This window comes from Aplysia californica, unplaced genomic scaffold (genome assembly GCF_000002075.1).
Source record: "Aplysia californica isolate F4 #8 unplaced genomic scaffold, AplCal3.0 scaffold00110, whole genome shotgun sequence".
Lineage (NCBI taxonomy): Eukaryota > Metazoa > Mollusca > Gastropoda > Aplysiida > Aplysiidae > Aplysia > Aplysia californica.
The window spans coordinates 240,253-263,061 of NW_004797380.1; the positions used below are offsets into that span (position 1 = coordinate 240,253).

At 36.1% G+C, this 22,809-nt stretch overlaps 1 protein-coding gene across 2 annotated transcripts in view; it reads right to left on the bottom strand.

The window, feature by feature from the left end:
• Positions 1-324: 324 nt before the first annotated feature.
• Positions 325-22,809, bottom strand: part of LOC101847483 (peroxisomal carnitine O-octanoyltransferase) — a 38,497-nt gene continuing 16,012 nt past the window's right edge. For both annotated transcript variants that reach the window (XM_013080999.2, XM_005095659.3), the window contains exons 2-16: positions 22,152-22,291; positions 21,410-21,534; positions 20,418-20,596; positions 19,782-19,909; positions 19,053-19,258; positions 18,524-18,658; positions 17,394-17,495; positions 15,389-15,472; positions 13,419-13,526; positions 12,433-12,563; positions 10,541-10,664; positions 9,609-9,687; positions 7,493-7,586; positions 5,595-5,714; positions 325-4,747 (exon numbers count right to left, since the gene is read on the bottom strand). In XM_013080999.2, the coding sequence (XP_012936453.1) occupies positions 4,609-4,747; positions 5,595-5,714; positions 7,493-7,586; positions 9,609-9,687; positions 10,541-10,664; positions 12,433-12,563; positions 13,419-13,526; positions 15,389-15,472; positions 17,394-17,495; positions 18,524-18,658; positions 19,053-19,258; positions 19,782-19,909; positions 20,418-20,596; positions 21,410-21,534; positions 22,152-22,291 (1,894 nt within the window). In that variant the 3' untranslated portion in view covers positions 325-4,608. The remainder of the gene's footprint in view (positions 4,748-5,594; positions 5,715-7,492; positions 7,587-9,608; positions 9,688-10,540; positions 10,665-12,432; positions 12,564-13,418; positions 13,527-15,388; positions 15,473-17,393; positions 17,496-18,523; positions 18,659-19,052; positions 19,259-19,781; positions 19,910-20,417; positions 20,597-21,409; positions 21,535-22,151; positions 22,292-22,809) is intronic.

Sequence of the window (22,809 nt, forward strand, 5' to 3'; positions counted from 1 at the left end):
GTGTTCTTTGAGTGCTAGACAAAGCTACTTTCAAACACTTGACTTTTGCAGCAAGAAAGAGTGTGGTCAAGGAGTGTATACACCAACACAATAGCCCCCACGTACGGTTTGGTGAAGGCAACAAATTACAACGGAGAAAAGGGTGGAGAAAATGGCACTTGCCAAACTTCCTCAGAGTGAAATTCTGTCACCCCATCCTGAACCTCATAACCCACTTTTCCTAAAATTGCCAACAACAGAGTCCAATTTCCCTGCAAGCCAGAGTTAGCATACATGCATCTTATCTGACCAAGGTGGTGTATTTAACCAAGAGCAACAACAGACTGCAATTTCCAGGAGTAGAGTTTAATTTTTTTTAAAAGAAAGTCAACAACAAAAAGAGCATGGTAACAGAAACACCAAAATCTTGTATAATCATGCACAACAACGATGAAGAACACCATACACAATGTGAATTTATAATAAGATTTTTAAAAATTAAAATAAGATGAGAGCCTGTCATCATTTACTCCAAATGTCATGAGCCCTGATGGACTGAATATAAATTAAATTATTTATAATATATACACAACTGTTTTCCCATCTTAGTCTGAAAAATCTACATGTCTTATCGATCAAAAGGAGGCAGACTTGTTCAACCCTTTGTGTCATAGCCAACTCAGGCTGAGCAGAATCGTGCATCCCAGCAGAAAGACAGAAACTATTAATCTTGCACCACAGACACAGATGTGAAATGTGTTAAAAAATAAAAAGGTGATAAAAGCATAACAAAATTAAAGTTGCAGAATATTCATAACAAAGACCTACTTTTGATTACGAGCAAGAATCCAAAATCTTTAAAATAAATACATAAGTACACAAAGTAACAACAAATCTATTATTTCACAATGAGCTCAACCATTACACACTGTTCTTGCGCTTTAACATAGACTGTAACGGGAGGAGCTACCCTTGCCTTGAGGACCATTCTCTATGTTTGTTGCCCACGATCAAATCTAAGTACACATTTAAGTTAGGCATAGTAAAATCTCTTGATACGCAATTTTATTTTGGCATAGCTACAGATGTTGCTATGGAAACGGCCGCCATCTTCAAAATAAACAATGAATTTCAAATCCCTAAGGCTAGTCTATTTACCGACCCAACTTGACCAAATTTGGTGAGAGTATACCTATCAGAGTAACAGCAAGTTTTTTGCAATACGTGCAAAAGAGAAAAAAATATGAGAATTTTCCCAAAGTATAAAAAACATTTTTTTCTAAATTTAGGTTGCGTAATCGCTTGCCAAAGGAAAAGAGTTATTGTTTCCACAAATATCTCTCTGTTACATTGATGGCAGTCTTCCCAGCTGTTTCCTGAAAGTTTCATGTCAAAATTAAATTTTGTGAAAGACGACAATTATTGTGAAAATTCACTATATTAACCCATCCTCATGTTTTCAAAGGCAATTTACGAGGAGAATAAAAACTTTCTCATTTGTCTCCATGCTAATTTTAGACCCAAAAAAACTGGTTGATCTTCAAAAATCAGCCAACATAAAATTTGCATAGCCTGACCCAAAATCTGAAAAATCAAGGGTCGCTCCTCCCCTTAATGCGTAAGCCTAAGAAGAGCATTAATACCAGCCACAGAGCTACTGCTGTGACAAAAGTTGCAATTCATAAAGACACATCTAGTCTACTTCAGCCTGTGAGACACTGCACTTGTCAAAGAAAACCAACGTTTTCTTGCCATTCTCTTATTTCAGTGTTGAACAATCTTATATTTTGCAAGGTTTATTTGATATTTGTAAACCACCACTTTTAACACTTTCCCCCCTACACAGAGCACAAAGTGCAAAACCTTCGTCTCCATACATACCAATACCACAAAGCAGAGCTTGATTTGGAAGGAAATTGGGGTATATCCGTACTATAATCAATATGATCAAGTGGTCTGTATCTTTCCTGTTCCCGAAAAATGTGATGAGCACGGCCGCAAAAGTGGGGCAACAACTGAACTATTTCATCACAGCATTGTCGGGTCATAATAATGATAATAATAATGTTTGTAATTTATTTTATAATCTAGACAATTTTTATAGCCCCCGCTCCAATACAATATAGCTCTACGCATTTTAACAATACCTTTTTCTCAATACAAAATACACATCCATGAATGTTATATGCTCTTTAGATTAACGCCACAATATAAACAGACATTCATACTATCACAGCACAATTGATGATGATTATGCACTCCGCATGAAGAACATTAGAGTACTATGAAGAAGGTTGAAGAAGGACTTACTATCAAGAAGACATTTCTTGAAACATGTTCATGAATCTTGAATTTTGCCTCCGCCTTTGTTTTTATCCTTCAAAAGTTGTGGGAGAGAGTCCCAGATAGATGGGAATAGATGGGAATAGATGAGAAAATGACCTACCACTACTGCCAGCAAGTTTTTAATCAAAAAACAAAAAAATTGTAGCATGCAACAGCTAAGATGTGAATTTTTCTTGTTCTTTGAAGCATCATAACTGACAGGATATGAACCGCTTTCTAACCCTATCTAAGGGTTGCCATTCGTCTCCATGCATCATCAATCTCTACTCTTTTAAGCGCTCAAGTTTACCCTTTAAAAAATTACTGTAAAATCAAAGTAAGAAGTAATAAATGCAGTAAATGCAGGGTCCAAAGCAGATCATTAATAAAGCCTTTCTGAATTTATTTTTTTTAAATGCAGCACCAAATTATGCGTATAACGTGTGAAAAGATGATTTATAACACTTAGGCAAAATCCATAACAATAGAAATTACCCAGTACAAAAATAAAGAAACAAAATTTTGCAATACAAAAGTTCCATCTTTGTATTGGTGAGCTAAAAATAAGACCTTTGCTTTAATAATCACAAGACAATGCACCTACATGAGAAAATCTAATATCTGACATCAGTGTCTCTCTTTCTCAGAGATACAAAAGTAGGTCCTCGAACTCTATTCTAGAACTGTTTTAGGGCCCGTCAGTTGCACTTACATCAAACTTTCTCCCAAAACAACCTCTGCTCACTTCACCAGGTATTTGGACATTCTGAGGTGATATTTCACTAACCATCCAGCTAACAAAGAATCTCTGAGAACACTATAATATAGTAAGCCAGGATACTTTAAATCAAATTTCTATCCATAAAATCAGTTATATTGTCAGATATGTACAACAAAATGCTAAATTTCACGAATGATTAAATATCCTCCTTTGATTTTTGTGTTTAGTTTTCCATACATCCCCCAAACCAAACAAAATAAAACAATTAAAAAAAAAAAATTACAACAGACAACATGAAGATACTTCCCTTTTCCATCATGATTTCTAATAAAGGGTAGGTACGACATAAAGGATAAAGATATTTAGACAAATAATAGTTTATAACTGGTCCCTCAGTTCGCTTGATCAAGAAAATCAGGTAAAAAAACGGAGCTCATTTGTCAGACAGCCAAAAATCTTACAAATACAAACTTTTGAAATTTCTTGAACATTCTCCTTTTGTACAATAAACCCTTATTTCCTTGGAATGTTTACATGAAAAGTAAAATATTTAAAAAATTGATTCTATCAATCGGTTTTCACAACATACAGCACACTTATGCAAATATATCATTATTACATATCCTATTTTGTTCTTGACAAAAGTATAAATCACGGGAGTATTCATAGCGAAAATAGTTCACGACTAAAAACCACTTACCAATAAAATTAAATTTCCATTCTAATTTATCTTTGCACCTACACCCAACCTGATGAGGACCAATAGCTACAAGTTTGAGCGAAAGTCTACATTAATAGTTGCACACATCTGCAGTTGAGATCATGCTGTTCTTGAACATGTTGTCCTCCCATGGCCGATAGACAAGATAAATTGCAAATCACAGAAACTCGAGTCATAATGGTCACAGCATTACCAGACAATAATCATATATATTTATGTCATTCTTCTTGTTCCACACTGCTCAGTTCATATTAACATTATTTCATATTTGTGCTACAGCCAACACTACTATATATACAGGTTAGCCAATGTGTTCATGCAAACAAACATTAATAGCCTTATACGTTTTCAGTTTCAAATGAAAACATCTACCGTATATAAGCACTTTATTTCCCAAAGGAAAACGACATTTTCTTTTAATGGAAAGTATTTGACATTTGCCAAGTCAACAATTAACAAAAGTTCAAATAACAAATGTTCTGCTCAAACAGGGATAGACTCCAGTCTGGAGGGGGAGCACTGAAAATAGGAGACGCAGTTGATACATATTTCGTCATATTAACCTCCACAACAAAAAGCATACAAATGTTCTGTAAAAATGGTTAGAAAAGGAAGGTCAAAACCTCTAGTGCATTCCTCTTCTCCTACTTTCTCTTCCCTCTATTGGTACAATACTTAAAACAAACAAGAGAATATCACTTGATATAAAAAAGTACCAAAACTTTAAAAAAACACACTGATCTACTTAATGTCTTACAATACCATGAAACAAAAAACTTGTACTTATACAGAACATATGCAAAAGAGAAAAAAAGTTTAAGATATAAGGCGACATCTCTGCCTTGAGCTGTAAAGAATCCAGTTACAACCTGGCTGTTGAGGATGCTGTCCCTTGATCAACTAAAGCCTTGATTTGATCCAAAGCCTTGGTCAAAGAATGTCCAAACTTTTTGTTATCTGTTTCCTCATCTGCATTCCATGTTGTGATGTAGAATGTGAGCCTGACAAGAGAGATATAAACGCACACCTGCTTTATTCTGGTGTATTAATCTATAAACAGGGATACCACTCAACAGTTTTGAAAATAGCTGAAAATCCACGCGCCACGGTCTCGCTAACAAATAAATATCAATTTGAAACCCAAAGGGTGTACACAGATAGAAATGACAAACAAATATAAGCAATGGGTGTACCTAGAGAGAAATGAAAAACAAACAAAAACAATGAGTGTACATAGAAAGAAATGACGCAAGTTGTGCGTGTGTGGGTTGTTTTTTTTCAAACTATAGAATCTATCTCGATCTCAATAACGAAATAGCGGATCAGGATCAAAATACCGGAAAAAAGCGGAAAAGTGACATCACTGTATAAAGCATTCTTTACACATTTTTCCTTTTCATTTTATAGCTGTCTGTGGAATATAATCAGTCCTCTGTTATATCAACAAACAGTAAAATTACCCTGAGGGCAGGAGAGTCATTTCACAACTTCTGTCGAAGCATCTTTTCTCCGTTTTTGCTTTAGCCATTGTCAACTTCTTTCGGTCTGATCTTCCAACTCGGTGTCTCGTCTGAGAAAACACAAACCCCCTCACACCCCCATCACGGAGACTCCTTTCAAAACAACGTGTTGAGTCAAGTGCAATGTTGAATATATGTCTGAAAAAAGAAACTACCTTTTATTTCCCTCAGTTTTAGAAACTGGCAATGAAGAAAAGAACTCCCCAAGAATTTGCAGCACAACCAAAACTTTTAAAGAACACAGTAAATCCATCACATAATGAATTCAAAGTATTCAAATTCAAAATATAACAGCCTTCAACATTTTGTAATAAATGTGACAGCTCACCTGTTGTCATTGATGCGATAGAAGACTCCATAGCCATCCTTGCACATTGGCAGCACACCGCCAAGGACAGATGTATAACCAATGCAAGATGTGGAAAGGACATAGTTGCCTCCTCCGCCACTAGAAACAGAAAAACAGTTCACAGTGCGATAGGACAATAAAATCTAGAGTAAATTCACATGCCTCATATAACAATACTTAGTTTAACTGAAGCTTAAGTCTGAAAAGTAGACTAGACACTGAAATCTATCCATGAACTAAGATACAGGGTGATCCAAAAAAAATCTACAACTTTTTTTCTGAATATTTCGCACAAAATTTGTACTAGAAAGTTGTAATTTGGAACAGATATAATGCATTCAAAAAGAATTTGTTGACATAAAATTCACAAAGAAAAAACTTATTTTCAAAAACGAAAATGGCTTTTATAAAAAACACCTATAAATGCAAAATGCACCAATTTAAAAAAGATCTTATAAGGAAAGTCATGAAATGATTGGTTTGTTATTTCCTTTCCTTTAATTTTTAAAATCTAATCTTTCCATCCCAGTCACCTTTAAACAATATTTCTTTTCTCCTACAGAGTTAAAAAACATATTTTTAAAATTCCAGAATTTCGAGAACCATTGGTCTATATCTGTCTCGCCCGCTCAATATCAGTCGAGTGACGCAGTGTGCTATTATCAGCTATGAGGCTCGATAAACAAAAAAGTGACTTTGCGTGAAATTTTTGTTTCTTTGGATCTATTGAAAGTCTTTATTTAAGATAAAAATAAACAACTACAATCGACTATAAATATTTTATTTTGACTTATTTTGGAGGAGTGTGTGGTTTATTGTGAGCTTGGGTGACCAGACAAAGGAATTTAGACCTTGACAGTGTGTAGCTGTGAGATTATTTACAGAACCATTACCTCAAGGCCACCTTTGCTACAACGTTCTTCATTCGCAACTATTTTTAGACTTTGACCTCTTTGCGAGCATGAATGGTCTGAAATGTAAACAGCTTGTTGTCACTATGCACAACAGATTAAACGAGGTAAGAACGGTAACTTCTAGCTCACTTCAAGCTTGTTTACGTAAACAGCACATGACTGTGTGCACGTACCCTGCTAGCTGTTATTGTCTGTTCATCTTTTAGTTTTACACTTGGATTGACTTTAAAAATTCGTTTTTATTGAGTTTTAGTGCTTTTAAAAGATTAATTATAACCTTCCTCTACATCTCTCAAAGTGGACTCCTTACCAAGAGGCCACTGAGGTGGTCTATGTGCATGTGTGCATGCGTATGTGTGTGGGTGTGTTTGTATGTGTGTGTATGTGCGCGCGTGTGAGAGTGTGTGTGTGTGTGCATGTGTGTGTGTGTGCATGTGTGTGTGAGGGTTTGTGTGTGTGTGTGTGTGTGGTTATGGTGTTTTAGTTTAATAGAAGTTTTACGGCGCTTGCAACTGCATACGGTCATATGAGCGCCAAGGGGTGAATGTCACCAGAGAAGTCCTTACAAGGAATCAGACTTACTCTGCTCACCTCTCTAGCTTCAACAGCACAAAGTCTGCTTCGACTATCAAGGCACCCCAGAAGTAGTGGGTCAGAAGAGTGTGACAAACATACAAAAGAAGTAGAAGAAAAATGACAATAGTAAGGATTAGGAAAGAAAAAGCAGCAGTTCCCTGTTGTAGATCCGGCACAGTTATGAGCGTGACATTGATGAATCAGCCCATTTTCAATTCTACTGTGCATGAACAAGAAATGTCCCCCCTTTGGGAATGACCCAAAGACACTTCAGTCAGTGGCACCACCCCAGGGGGTGTGATTATGGTGCTATTGGTAACGTATAAAAAGGTAGCGTGAACACGACATGTAAGCTTGAATTTAAAAAACAATGAACATCCAACTCACCTCTTGGCAAATGATGGATCCATGAATATCATGGGAATGTCTCTGCCTTCCTCTCTTGCAACCAAATACAGGCCCAACATGTGACGGTCAATACCTAAAGAAAAGAAATGAAAATTTCATAACAAATTAATACCTTTTTTCTTAACTACAAAAAACTCATAAGCGAAAGAACTCAACATAAATGAGACATTTAACAAATCTTTTTTTTTTCATTTTATCACAGAACTTATTTAAGATTCAACGCACATCGTTATACACTTAGAAATGAAAAATAACTTATCACACTCACACTGCATATCAGCCCATGCCATACACACAATATCTCAAAGTCTGAACAAAAGTTAAATAAAAATGTATGAAAGGCCTATGATAAGATCAATTCATTTCCAAAAATTCTAAAGTATAAAATCGGACAAAACTATTAACACGGATAAGGGGAATAGGACTCTTGAGCAGTCATCTAGTGGTAAAATAATTCTCTCCAAAATCATTTCCATGGGAAAAAAGCAAGCCTCGCCTTTAGAATGACAACGTTCTAACTTCAGTTTTAGTGAGAATTGAGATTATACATATTACTCACATAGATGTGTCACAGGCTCCAGACAATCTCAGTTTGACACTTAACAATATTCTGTTTGAATATTTTAGCTGTAAGAGTTATATTCTTTTTCTCAAAACTATGCGTCATGGGGTTAGAACCCTGTCTTTTTAAAGGGGCAAATTGTTAAGGCCATCTGCGGGTGAGATTTTCCCCATTTTTACCCAATCTGACCATGCATTATTTCCCCTCAATTTTTGAAACCTACATCCATTTCCTTCAAAGTTTCGAGCACCTGCTTCAATCAATTATGTTTAGAAGTCATTTAAAAATGTAATTTAAAAAAATATTTTACAATTTTGCGTCATGTTTTTTAATATTTTCTTCATTATTTTCAAATATTTATTTTTTCGACTTTAAACTACATCTTCTCCTTTATTTTTCATCCGAATGGCTTCATTATTTTATACAACGTACATCCATAGCTGACCTGTACTGAAATAGAACCCTTTTTAAAGATAATAAAAGAATAAAATTAGAATCAGTGATTTTGTTGGGAATTTTGAGATTTTTTTGCTATTTATCTATGTACATATTCCCAAAGTTCATAAATATTTTCCTAATCGTAATATTACAAATCGGCATTATTTGTTCATTACATATTATGTGTTGTAGTTTGCACTTGCTAAAAATGAAAGCCAACAGACGAAAACTAAGAGAGAAGATAGCTTTTGAAATTTGATGAAATTATCCGATATGGCGGATGTTTGCTTGATAACCATGATTACCATGTGCTTATAATAATAAATAATTACTTGAATTTATTCTTTGATGTCTCACTAATATGAATATATCATCGTTGCTATATATAGTCAAGGGGTATGGACCTTAGATATTTCACCAGCAGATGGCCTTTAAAGGGTTTATCTTTCAAATCTCACTTAAGTTCTGGAGGCAAAAACAAATAACTTGATCGGTCCTGTCTTGAATGACTCTCTGCCGATGTTTGCTGTACTTGCTGAGGTCTATGTAAGTCAATTATTCACTCTTAAATATGCCACACAACTATGGACACCTTCTATTCTTTAATGAATTTATCCTTGTAACCAGCTACAATTCAAATCTCAAGGCTATTCCAACAGGATTGGATTAACAAATTTTTAAGAAAAAGAAATTCCACATTTTAATAAATTCAAGCTATTTTTTAAAATATTTCATATCACTTTCCAGTCCCACGTGGTCCGTTTGCCTAAATAAGTGCAAATATTCGTTGAATATAACTTATCACCACCTAAAAGATGAGCTATCCAATAGCTGACTGACCAGACTGAACTAAAGCTGCCTTTTCATGTTTGGGTTTTTTTCTAAAAATGTTTTTTTTTAAATCGCTGCACTTGATTTGGATGAACTTTAGTTCTAACGCACATGAAATGAACAAAGAATGACTTTACTTCTTTTTCAGCTAGTGCTAGGAAAATACAGATTAGAATTGCAGAAAGATGGACAGTTTGGTTTGGAGGCCAGTACTCCCATTCCCGGTCTTAAGTCACTAAACATGGAGACATCATAATGTCATACCTCTTCCTTCACAAGCTTCAGCCATTTCATAATTATGCTTGGCCACTGCATTTGCAAACAGCTTGAGCTTCTGTGAGACCTATGAAAGGGAAACACCAACAATCACATAAATACAAAATGCATTGTCTTGCAAAAAAAACTCAAAACCAAGCCTTAAAAAAATTAACTTTTCCTTTGTACCACTATAAATATTTTATACACCATCACTGGGAAAAGCTGAAGTCACAGAGTTCAGTTGTAGTTTGCAATAAGCTAGCACAATAATGGCCACATTTCACTGATAAGGAAAAGAAACAAAAACCAAAAGAGAAGAGGAAGGAGCAAACCACATCCAATCACCCATCAACCACCCACGGAGAGGGTTTCATTCTTCAGCTAGGTTCCTTTGAGGTTTGAACAAAGACTACCAGCTTGACACTCAGTAGTATACCAGACGGAGTGAAAATAACATAAATGTTGACATCACAAACCAAGACAGGGACATAAACCTGTAGTACAAGGGACAAAAAGTTGAAACTTTCAAGAGAAAAAGCACTTTTATTGAACAACATTCATGACCAACAAATTATTTGCTTAACATAAAATAAGCTTGAAAAAGCAAAAAGACAAATTTATAGCAAGTGAATTATTTTACTTATCCAAACAAAATAAGACTTAAAATCTAAGTAACCCCACTACTTACTCTTTAGTTACCAATAAAAGGCCTGTACCGAGACATTAAGGAGTAATATAATTTTCCCTCTTAAGCCAACTGCCTCAAAGTTGTTCTAAAGAATAAGAGGCTTGTCAAAATATCCTACCACAAAAATGAACTTGGTGTCAGTCAGAATAATGCTTACTTGCCCCTGATCTAACAAAAAACAATACATTCTAAAAGAAATAACAATTTTGAGAGAAAGCAGTAAAACAACCCCTGTAAAAAAAAAACCTACCTGGATGCTGGGATCCACCATGGCCTCACACCAGAGTTTAACTGCATCTGTGCATGATCTCAAAGTCTCAGTCCTGCCACGGTAGAACTGTTTGGTAGGAGCTGTTTCATATGCTGGGGCCATCCTTGAAATACAAACGATAGGCAAATAATACGCACAGTATCTTGAATTTCTTTCGTCTTGTAAAACAAAAAACACCAATCAAGTATATAAAATCCTTTAAACTGAAATAACAAAAGAGTATTTAACATCAAAGACATTCTTTCACAAAAATACTTTCAACATACTGAAGTTTCAAGATTGTTAAAGGCAAGAAGTGAGATAAATTGCACTGAAAGGAGAGGGGAAGAAGGAAGGGGAAGGAGGACCTTTGGAAATATTCTGTGATTCATGGTTCATAATTTGTTCCTTTAGGCTTTGTTGCAATAATTTGATTAAGATATCATTGCTCTACCATGTCTCAACTCCTAATCAGGATTTTAAAGGACTAAATCATCAGCTATGTTATCTATATAAATATCATAAAACAAAACAAGACTCAGGGCAACCATGCAATAAGCAGAATCCAGATAAGAGGAAAAAGATATTAAATTACATATTAAAAATCTAGATACAAATATTGATTTAAAGTAGAAACATGTAGTCCATAATATAATTAAATACAGTGTAGTCCGCTTAACTCACTTGCGACTGGGCCCTTTCACCAGCCACAAGCGTTGAAGACTGGCGTTTTGGGGGGTATTTCAATAAATCACCACAACTCTCAGAATTACCCTATTGTAATCATTTTTTGACACAGTAAAGTAACATTCAAGCTTAATCTAATACAAAAAACTAAAGTTGTCTAAGTCTAATACTTTAATTTGTATGATTTTTTAAAAATTGGCATGAATTTGATTTTCGAAAAATTTCCAGAGACGTGACAAGTAGAAGGAAATTCACTGCAACAACAAAAATAAAAGTTCAAAGTGTTCTGGTTTGATTTGTATACATGTGCAAGTGTTTGGTGAAAATATAAAAGCTGGTCTGTGCATTGATTCAGACCCATACACTGAATTACATGAGACAGATGTACGGCACCAAGTTGTGATTTCGTTGCGCGAAAAACAACACCGGTACTAGTGCTAGATCTAGCCCTAGAACTACGACTCGGGCCGTGTTCGGGTACATATCCAGGATCCTAACTATTAGACACATCATATTCTGAGACACTAGAACTAGTAAAACGCACAGAAGTATAGAAAACGGCGAAATTATGTGATTCTTGTTCATGCGACTTCTTCGACCGTTACTACGACGCGACTGTCGGATTACTATGAGCTGTATAGAAAAAAACAAAGAGCGAGTTCCGGTCTGTTCAACCCCAGTTGGGGTCACTGTCCTTCACCTTCAATAACTTAAAAACTACCGGCCCCAGAGATACGAAACGAAGTCTAAGTAGCTCAGGCTTGGCCAAACAAGGGTACGAGGCGGGTCTCGCGATCCGTGCGTGATTTGTAGAGCGAAAAAAAAATTCAAAAGTTGGTCACGCAGGGCTTGTGAGACCCGACGCGAGCGTCATGGCGGGGGTCACGCAACTGTTGTGTGACCCGTCTGAAGTGAGTTAAAACAAAAACACTGTTAATCCGAAAACAGCAGTAGACTGAAAGAAAATATGATCCCCCTTTTTCTTTTCTTCGTCTTTGTAAGAAAACTACCAATTAATGGAAATGCTCCCATTTCTAAACCGAAAGAACTTTCAGTGTCATGTTGACTAAAGTCAAGGGAGTAAAGGGGCAGCTTAGCTGTGGGACTACTTCTGACCAAAGATCTTTTCCTAAACCTACAAAAGCTACATCTGCTTTTTTGAAAGCAGTAACAGCTTCCCACAAGTCAACTGCCTGGTCACTTACTTGCCATACAACAAATAATAGCCATAGTGAAAAGCCATCTGGCAAACAGCATCCGGATGGAATCTTTTCCCCTTACAGTAGTTCTTGCCATAGGTCGTATACTGCCAGATGAGTGCCGTGCTTTCTTTCCTCTAGAAACAAGATTTTTAAAAAAGAACAATTGCAGAATTTCCTTTAGGTCAAAATCTCATTCATATTATAAAGACAGAGCTATGTGAACAGCACACTTAAACACCAATCAACAACATTGAAACTGACATGCATACATTGCTGCCAACTTTTCAACCCCCAAAAAACAGACTGTTCCCACATTGCAGGTCAAGATGATGAACATTGGCCAAAAAACTCCTCCAAACATTACATACACATATTTCTGCATGTAATAAATTCCAGTTTTTCAAAGCAGACCTGGAAAATAATGCTAGAAATACTGGGTGAGTATACTATGATAATGGAAAAACTCTAATGACTTATGGGCTTCATTCTCATTATCATTTGTAAATCCGCTCTTGAAAGTTCACAACTTTTCTTAAGCCTTGGCAACTCTATGAGAAGCGAGACTAGAAAACAGAGAATAGATATTTTCTGACACAAAAACAGACTTCCATACTGAAACTCTCAAAAATGTTTTAATCATGTTCTATATGAACTGGTTGGCAGCTTTGTACGTATAACAGGTACCCATCAGACCACCTCAAAACTAAACATCCATATGTCCCTATTTGTAAACTTCCTCTTCTACCTGCCCACAACATTACAGTGCAACTAAAATTGAAGAAGGGACTCTTATAAACTGAGCCCACAGCATTTATTCTATCTTAAGAATAGAAGTCAATCCAAACACATCGTCGCCTCAGAACCATTTTGTCCAAAGTGCCTCTTTACATAAGTACATTTTGGACAAAATAGTTCTGAGGTGACAATACATAACATCAGTGAATATGCAATTAACTTCTTAACTGAAAAAAAACGTTAAATAAACAAACCAGTGCAGCGTAGTTTGCTTTTGCAACTTCAATCTTGCCCTTCAGGTTTTCGTCAAGAACAAACTTCAGCAGCTCAGGCTCTGGGAGGGATCTCTGCTGGGTAGTGCCCTGTAAATTGTTGGTAGAAATGACACAGTCAGGCATACACACAACCAAACACACACATAGCAAACAGATTTTCAGGTCCTGAAGTTTTTTCTTACATGTTAAATCTTTGTATTTAAAATATGTACATGGTGATATTTGTGCATAACGAAAAAATGTCCACATCTCACCAATTTCCCTATGTGCACATTAAACTATATACACTTTGTGCTAACTGATGTTAACATACTATAAATCAAGCTTGGGGAGTGTAAAATGAAAACATTGCACTTTCTTTGTTACACTCTATGTTTTCAAACACACTGCCAAACAAATCTTCTCATATTAAATAAAAACACATATCTTAAAGTGAAACTGAAATCAAAATATGGATCAAAACAAAAATGAATACTGATGATCTGTTCTTTTCCCCCTAAAACAAACTAAATCAAAAAGAGTGAACATGAACATGTCAGTATAAATTACATATGTGAAGATATAACCAAAAAGCTGTTCTTGAAATTCAAAGTACACATCTTACTATTTAAGCTGAATAGTTTCCACATTTTAATAGCACATCATAAGAACTGAGAAAAACATGCAAAGTTACACCATTATTACTTTTAATATCTAAATGCAAATGGAAAATAAATTGAGACTAGATGTTTTAAAGTAGTTTTTACAAGAAAGAGCTCTTGAATTATTTTCTAAAATGGTTAAGGAATCTCACGGTAACTCAAAATCGACCAAAATTGACTACACCGATAATTTTTGCAGATATCTCGGTTTGAGGTTTAGCAACATATTCCTGGTTCCCTCAGACCGGCTCATATATATTTGAAAAGCTTGCAATAAACACAGGTCCTATCCAAATCTACACAGATAGATATATAATAAAAAGATGCAAATAGAGACAGACCAACAAAAACATAACCAGGGACTGAAAGAATATTCACTCGATCAAAAGAATAGAATACAAAAAAGGAAAGGAAGAAACATTAAGATCTGACACTTAGTAAAAGTAGAAAGCTTAATCTAGAGACAAAATAGTTGCAAGGACCATCAACCCATACACTTCAACACATTCCCTAACCTGCCATCTTCAAAATAGTTGCAAGGACCATCAACCCATACACTTCAACACATTCCCTAACCTGCCATCTTCAAAATAGTTGCAAGGACCATCAACCCATACACTTCAACACATTCCCTAACCTGCCATCTTCAAAATAGTTGCAAGGACCATCAACCCATACACTTCAACACATTCCCTAACCTGCCATCTTCAAAATAGTTGCAAGGACCATCAACCCATACACTTCAACACATTCCCTAACCTGCCATCTTCAAAATAGTTGCAAGGACCATCAACCCATACACTTCAACACATTCCCTAACCTGCCATCTTCAAAATAGTTGCAAGGACCATCAACCCATACACTTCAACACATTCCCTAACCTGCCATCTTCAAAATAGTTGCAAGGACCATCAACCCATACACTTCAACACATTCCCTAACCTGCCATCTTCAAAATAGTTGCAAGGACCATCAGCCCATACACTTCAACACATTCCCTAACCTGCCATCTTCAAAATAGTTGCAAGGACCATCAACCCATACACTTCAACACATTCCCTAACCTGCCATCTTCAAAATAGTTGCAAGGACCATCAACCCATACACTTCAACACATTCCCTAACCTGCCATCTTCAAAATAGTTGCAAGGACCATCAACCCATACACTTCAACACATTCCCTAACCTGCCATCTTCAAAATAGTTGCAAGGACCATCAACCCATACACTTCAACACATTCCCTAACCTGCCATCTTCAAAGTAGTTGCAAGGACCATCAACCCATACACTTCAACACATTCCCTAACCTGCCATCTTGCACCAACTTCATGAAGTTTCTTGTGCACAAAGTCTGTGACATACACCATGAGCATGCCTTCTGCTGGTGTGTGCTGGGGAGAGAAACAACAAACATTAGGAGATTGTTTTTTCCAGTTCAAAGTTGCCATCAAAACTTGTTTTCGTAAGGTGATGGCACCAAATGTAGAAACACAAATAATCAATCACACTACTAATCATTTAAACAACCCAATCTTAACCCATTAGCCCCAAGGGAATGACATATATTCATAGTACATAGTACAGTAGAATCTGCTCTAATGGCCACCTTTTCAAGACAATTACCTGTACAAATAACTACTTCCCCTCTTGCATTTTTTTCTACATCATAATGATACTATCCAAGACATCCATCTGTCTAAGACAATCACTTTTTTCCTTGAGACTAGCAGGCCGTCTTGGACAATTTTGGCAGGTCTGTCATTTTTTTTCTAATTGCTTTGAGAACCTTTAGTGCAAAAAATGTGTCCACTATAAAACTAATTTCTAGTAACAAGTTTTGCTACTAAAAAGTGTCATTAGGGAGCTGTGACACAGGCCATATGCATATGCAAAATGTGTGTGAGAAGTGGGAAGTGCTGTGAACAATCCCATTTTCCGCATGATGGAGATCTATTGTATTTTATACAAATTTATGAAGAAAATTTTTTTAATCAAGCCTAAAAAATTCTTGTGAAAAAATATGATAATGTTAAGACAAATTGACACAAACTGCTGCGCAAAGTATGGGTGATTTTGATTCGCTCATTAAAGAGATATTTTAGGATAAGTGCGCCACAAATTTTTGACAGCACTAAAAACAATTAGTCAAACCTGTCTAAGACAGAATCACAAGGGAGTCAGAAAAAAATTCCATCATAGACATTTTTTGTCTTGGACAGGGTGATTTAGGGAGGAGGGGAGGCCGGAGGGCCAGCTGTTCAAAGTAGTATCAAGGGCCAATCCAATCAGCAAGCAGTGGTCGAAAAAAAACTCACATCTCCAAAATGCTATCCGAGCCGCTTTGATAATGGTAGGCATCAGTCTCACTAATCCATTGCATCTCATAAGGACCACTGACCAATTAAAAACAAATGACTGAACGCCCCCACCCATCTGGATCAATAACAACAACCCCCACCCATCGATGCAATAACTACAATCAATCAATGCCACCCCTCTGCTCATAACAAAGATTCATGGAACTCTGCAAGTAACCAGGAACTTTTTTCTTGGCTTACTGTATGATCAAGGCAGAAGGCAGAGCTAAAATTTCACATATCTAGCTACCCAGGAAAGTTTCTGAGCCAGCGTGCCACTTGAGCACTTTGAAGACAAGCACCAGTGAGATTTCACATCCAAACCACCCTGGCCATATGCACTGCTCAAGGTTCACATGGGTGGGGGTAGCAGCTATCTGAAACCGCACCTCTCCCCCCCTCACTCCCCTGTCCCTTGCCTGGTTGCATGGCAGGTGTCACCTAACTTCAGAGTTCTGGTTCAAATAAGGGTTGAGCAGGAGGAGCACTTTCCACCTTAAACACGTCAGTCCAAAGAGATTGAATTTCTCTTTCCATTTCTTGGTTGCAAAGGTTTTCATCTTGGATGTATTATAAAGAAATTTATAAAGGAAGGGGAGAAGACATTACATCATGGCAGGTTTCTGACTTGGACAGGATTTTGTTGTGGCAGGTTGGGCTGTACACAACTTTGACTACAAACCCATTTACTTTGCAATACAGGAAAATGAAAGTAAAAAAATGAATCAATCAAAATTTCCTCAAAATCCAGATTTGACCTTTGATTCCCACTTACTTCTCAGTGTATTACTTTGGACAAGATACTTATTTTGTCAGGGGAGAAAAGGAAATGTTCAGTTTCGCACAGCATGAAACAAAGATGTCTAAGAAATAGTTAACACTCACACAGCATCTCAAATAATTATTTCAATTGTCTTCTTATGTATATACATAATATATATATCTATATACTTACATCTCCATTAGATACAAAGAGACCATCCTCATAGATGCCACTTGACAAAGACTTGTCCAGCCATCTATTTTCACCAAAACCAAGCAATGCTTTGTTTGTGAGCTAAAGAATTTTTTTGATCAGGGTGGAAAGAATAGAAAGAAAAAAAAATTCATTGCGATGCATCAGTTACGTTTTCTATGGTCACAGTTTACAAACAGCATTGTGTATCACACACAGAAAAGATGTATAAAACTTTTAGTATGAAAACCTTAGCATGTAAACAAATCTCATCAACAAAAGAACAGAAATAGGTCTACAGTGCACAAACCCTTTTAAAATACAAGTAGATATATATCCACAACATGTATTTAAGGAGGCACTAGAAAACTTTCCCTTTGGTTCATTTTTATGATTTTATCTACGACAATCTGCTTTTTATTTAATTACATTATTTTTCTTCGTAGGACAGAAGTGAGTTGATTATAGGAGAGAAATCTTTGATCCATTTCGTCATCTAAATGCGACTATAAAAAACTTATCTCGGACCCTCAATGCAATTTGTACTTGAAAAATAAGTGTAGTGTCACAAAAAAACACATATTTGTAAATCAAGTTCTAAAAATCTTTTAACTTCTTTCTTTTTGAGAGCCCATTTTTAACACTCTCCCTTCATCCCACCAGTTAGATGTTTTCATTCACATTTCAAAAAGTCTTTCAGTGACCTCTGATAGATTTTTTCAGGCCACTGAAAATATACTTAAAATGGAAACATCACAATAACCTAAGATATTCATTCAAGGATCCGCAGTCAGCTCATCGTGGTGTAGCTTTCAGCATGCCTATGGTACTGAGGACACCTCGTCAAAACAGAGAGCAGAAATGGATGTTTGATTTCTCCATTAAACCCAAAAAGTGAGAATCAAGAAAACAGACCCTAGATATAACTTTTGAAAACATTGATAGAATGTGAAATCAATACGAATTTTTCACAAGGCCAAAAATAGGAAACTACGGAAAGTCTTCTCACTTTGAAGACTTTCCTTAATTAGAAAGGAAAGTTTTGTATAGAAAGAAACCAGTAAAAAGAAAGTTTTTAACCAAAGAATAATTGGGCTTATATCCTATCATTTTCAAGATCTTCAACTCACGGCAGTGATTTCATCCATCTGTCCAGTGGGGTCACCTCCAGGACCACTTTCAAACCAGAAGCACATTATGGAACTTTGAATCTTCTCCAGAACCTCAAAATTGTGTGGATTCAAAGCGATCAATTCATTACGTGCCTGAGGAACAAACAAAATGCCTAATTACCACTTCATGCTTAAAATGGATCATTACACTAAGCTAAGGACATAATTGTTACAATTTCAATTATTCGTTTTTTCTGTCTTTTTCTAACTTTCTTCTGGGTTCAAAGACAGCTAACAGTAGATTCTTCAACCCACAGAACAGAAGGTCACAATATGACCTGGCTTCACATTAAGAGAAGAGTGTGCTTTGCATCTGAGTTTAAGGAAAAAAGACAAAAACAGCCACCTTGCCTTAATCTTGTTTTGTTTTTCCACAATTTGCCATGGAGCAGAAATCTTTCTCCCACTGGAAAAACAACACCATCAAGAGTATGAGTACAAGGATCAGACAAATGGTTAGGAAATCAAACAAAATGAGAATCCTTACTGTGGCCCATCTTGTTCTCTCCTCTGAGGTTAAGTACTGAACTCCCTGAGCTGGTTCTAGTGTCTTACAGCGATCCACAACGCGCTGAAACTGAGTTTGAAGCTCAGGAGCGGTCAGAATTTCTCCTGATTCGTCGAGAGTATGCACAACAAATGGATGCCCCTTGCACATTGCAATCACATGATCCGGGCATGATCCTTCCTCGTCTGAAAGTAAGAGTAGATTATTTATAGGCTTGCAGTGTTTATTCATAAAGATCATGTTTAAGGGACAGCATGCACTGTTTTATTAGTCAAGTAACAACATTTTGTTCCTCCATGAGGCGGCTGACAACTGTCAATACAGTGAATGTTATTTAACAACAGTGCTCATAAGATTTGAAGAGACATAATCAAGTAACTTTGTATGGGATGTCTGTGGAAAGTAATGATGAGATCTTGAGGATGTGGCTTTGAGTCCTCCAGACTTCTATGTGCACTAAGAAATGTTTAACCCTTTGTTCATTATCTATCTCACTCCGAACTAGTGTCCTTTAAACTTGGGGGGGGGGGGCTTCCTAGAAAACCACTTTCATGTTGGAAAGTCAGACAGCACCACACCAGAGTGAAACATTTCAAACGTCAAGCATTACAAGGAAAAGACTATTAGGTTCTTACAGGTGAAACAAAACATGTGCTCTCTGAAAACTAAAGTCATCTAAACATCATTCAGATGACAGTAACACCTTACCAGTCTGAAAGTACTCCTTGAGATCATCCCTGTGTGCTCCAGGTATTGTGCAAGTGTTGAAAACCCTACGGAACTGATACATATCCAGTGGCCGTCCTTTGCCATCTTTCATGGGCTTATATGTTTGCCTAGATGAGACAAAGGACAAGAATGAAAAGTAAAAGATTTATTAAGTCATGCAAAGCTCTGATCAAATTTGAAGAAAAAAAGAGTGTGCTTACAGTCAGAAGTGGATCAAGCAGTAAACTGGACAATTACCTGAATGCCAACAAAATTTAACTTTCCCAATATAACTAAAACATTATTTTCTTGAAGGAAGTCATTCCAACAAAAAAAACCAGACACGGAAACACTGACAAAAAATCCTACCCAAAGAAAAACTTTTATAATGGCCCTTCATAAAAATGTTAACATTTCTATGCTAACTTCCTTTTCTTTGTGTTAGTTGCTGAACGGGTTCACATTTTCTGGGAATAGTTTAGTAGGCCTATAAGAAAAAATAGTTCACAGAAATCATTTACCAGGCAATGCACATAAACAACAGTATTCCAACAATTTCACACATAATTTTTAAAAAGTCAATACATCAATCTTGGAAAACTAAACTTTATGACTAAACAATAACTGATTAAGCACCTTCTGATGTGTTGCCAAATTTGAAGGATATAGTGCAGAACTAGAGCAGCTCTTTGAACCTGAGTGCCCATCTTGGCTGGCCATATGTCTTCAGAATACGGCGATGGACCTGCCATGTTCATGTAAGGGGCAGGAATCCTTGCTTCCAGATAAGCAACATCTTCCCACCATTTTGCCAGCTGGAGAAGGAAAAGTGGTAAATATACACTTTAAAAACCCATTATACCCAGCATACAACCATTCAACCCTCTTTTATCCAATCAAATGCACTCTCCCATTGCCTTTGCTCTCTTAAACTAAACAGCTTCCAAAGAAGAATACCATACATAATTGAACCTTGCAGAACCTATATTAATCTAGAAATAAATGTACCAAAGGCCTGACTTATTTTGGAGGTTTGTAAAAAAATTACAGGGCTGTGGCAAGGAGGGAACACACACACATATAATGGGCACTTCTGCAACAACTTGACTCACAAAGGAACACACTTCCTGGAAGCTTTTCAACAATCACTATTTCAAACAGATGCAGCGACCTAATTTGAACTTTTGTTCAAATTTAAACAGACATCTAATTTTTTATGAACTGTCAATTTTATATGTGACACAAACAGTGAAAGCAACACTCAGAAGCATCAACTCAGCCATAATTCTTCTTTAATTTCTATTAAAAAATTCAGAAGCCAGAGGTTCATACAGATCATCATTGTAGTAGCAAAGCCAAGAATTTCTTAATTATACATTCATGTGTGCATCACAGCTTTAAGGACACAATATTTTTGCATACACATACGTATGTGCTGGTACAGCAGGATTCAACCAAGGATGGTCAAACTAGATACAGATGAGTGGATGCTTTCTTTGATAACAAGTATAAAACAACAACAGAATTCACATGTGCTGAAAAATGTTTAACCAAAAATGTCAAAACAAGAAAATTTTACTATACAAACAACAAAAAGATGACAAGATCCACCGCCAACACACACTTACCCAGTTTCTCTCTACTTTTGCTTTTTCAACCAATTTCTGTTGAAGATACTTTCCTTCTCCAGACACAAACTGCTGTACAAGGAATTCTGTTGACTTATATTCTTCATCTGAAACGTGATTCCTCACTGGAAAAACAAAGAGGTTTAAAACATATCAATAAAAGTAAATTTTCATGTACAGTTTATCAGCATGTACAGGACTTTGAAAATCATAAATTGTTGATTTACATTTTTCTACCCAGTTGAAGACTTATCTCACTTCCATAAAAGCAGTAGAAGAGTCCCTTTTTCAAGGAGAATCTAATATCTATTAGAATCCAAAGTATTCATTTTTCTGATCCACGAAAACTTACTGATTGCAGAATACATCCTCAGATATTTCCACACATAGGTAGACTCTAGAGAAAAGTATATGACTGTCACAAATTAAAATATTGTGAGAACAGAATAGTCCCATGTGAGATAAAAGTAAAACTTGGTTCAACAGTTACTTATTGAATTATTTATACAAATATTTTTCACAATGAGGTTCAAAACTTGTTTCCATATTCTGTTTTTTTTTAAATTCTGACATAAAAAAGAGACCTGTCAGGGAATTACAACAAAACAAGAGTTATATAAAAATAAGTAGCTCAAATGGAAAACATTATGTAAATACCTGATTTGATTACAAGAATTTTGCCAAACATTTGGTTCTGCACATTATAAGCACAAGAACTGCATGATAGAACACAGGCATTTACCTGATTCCAAGTATTTCTTTGCTGTCTTCTCTAGCTCTGGAACTGGTAAGGTCAAGAGGTCTTTGTCATACTGAAAGGTTTTCTCAGTCTTAGAAGTGATGGTGTCTTCAACAGATTTCATTTTTAACAAGCTTGGAGCTCTGCAATATCAGACATAAAAAAACCAAGTCATATCAATCCACATAGTAATAGAAAGTACATTGCTAAAATTACAGAAACAGTCCTGGCATGTCAGTAGTGACGTAACTTTACGATATAATCAAGTCAGGTTATCTTATCTTGAGCCACTTATACTTATAAGCCACTGCTGCAAACATTTTCAACTACATACTATCCTGCTGTAGACGTATGTTCTGACTCCATATCAGGTGGGTGGGGTAAGAGGTGGGGGGGAGGGAGGGACGCAACAGGTAGTACACTTCAAAAAGATATTCTGGGATCAAGAGAAAAAGAAACATCATGCAACTTTAAATGAGTCAATTCTCATTTTTCTTTCACATGATATTCATGTGATTTCTCTCCAGACAGAATCTAAACAAAATCATCCTTACGGTCAAACTCTTCCCCATCAACCTCATATTATTTTAAGACTCGACTTTTTGCACAGTGCTTTAATACATTCAGAGGTGCCAACTGGAACCAAAAAAAAATCCCTGAA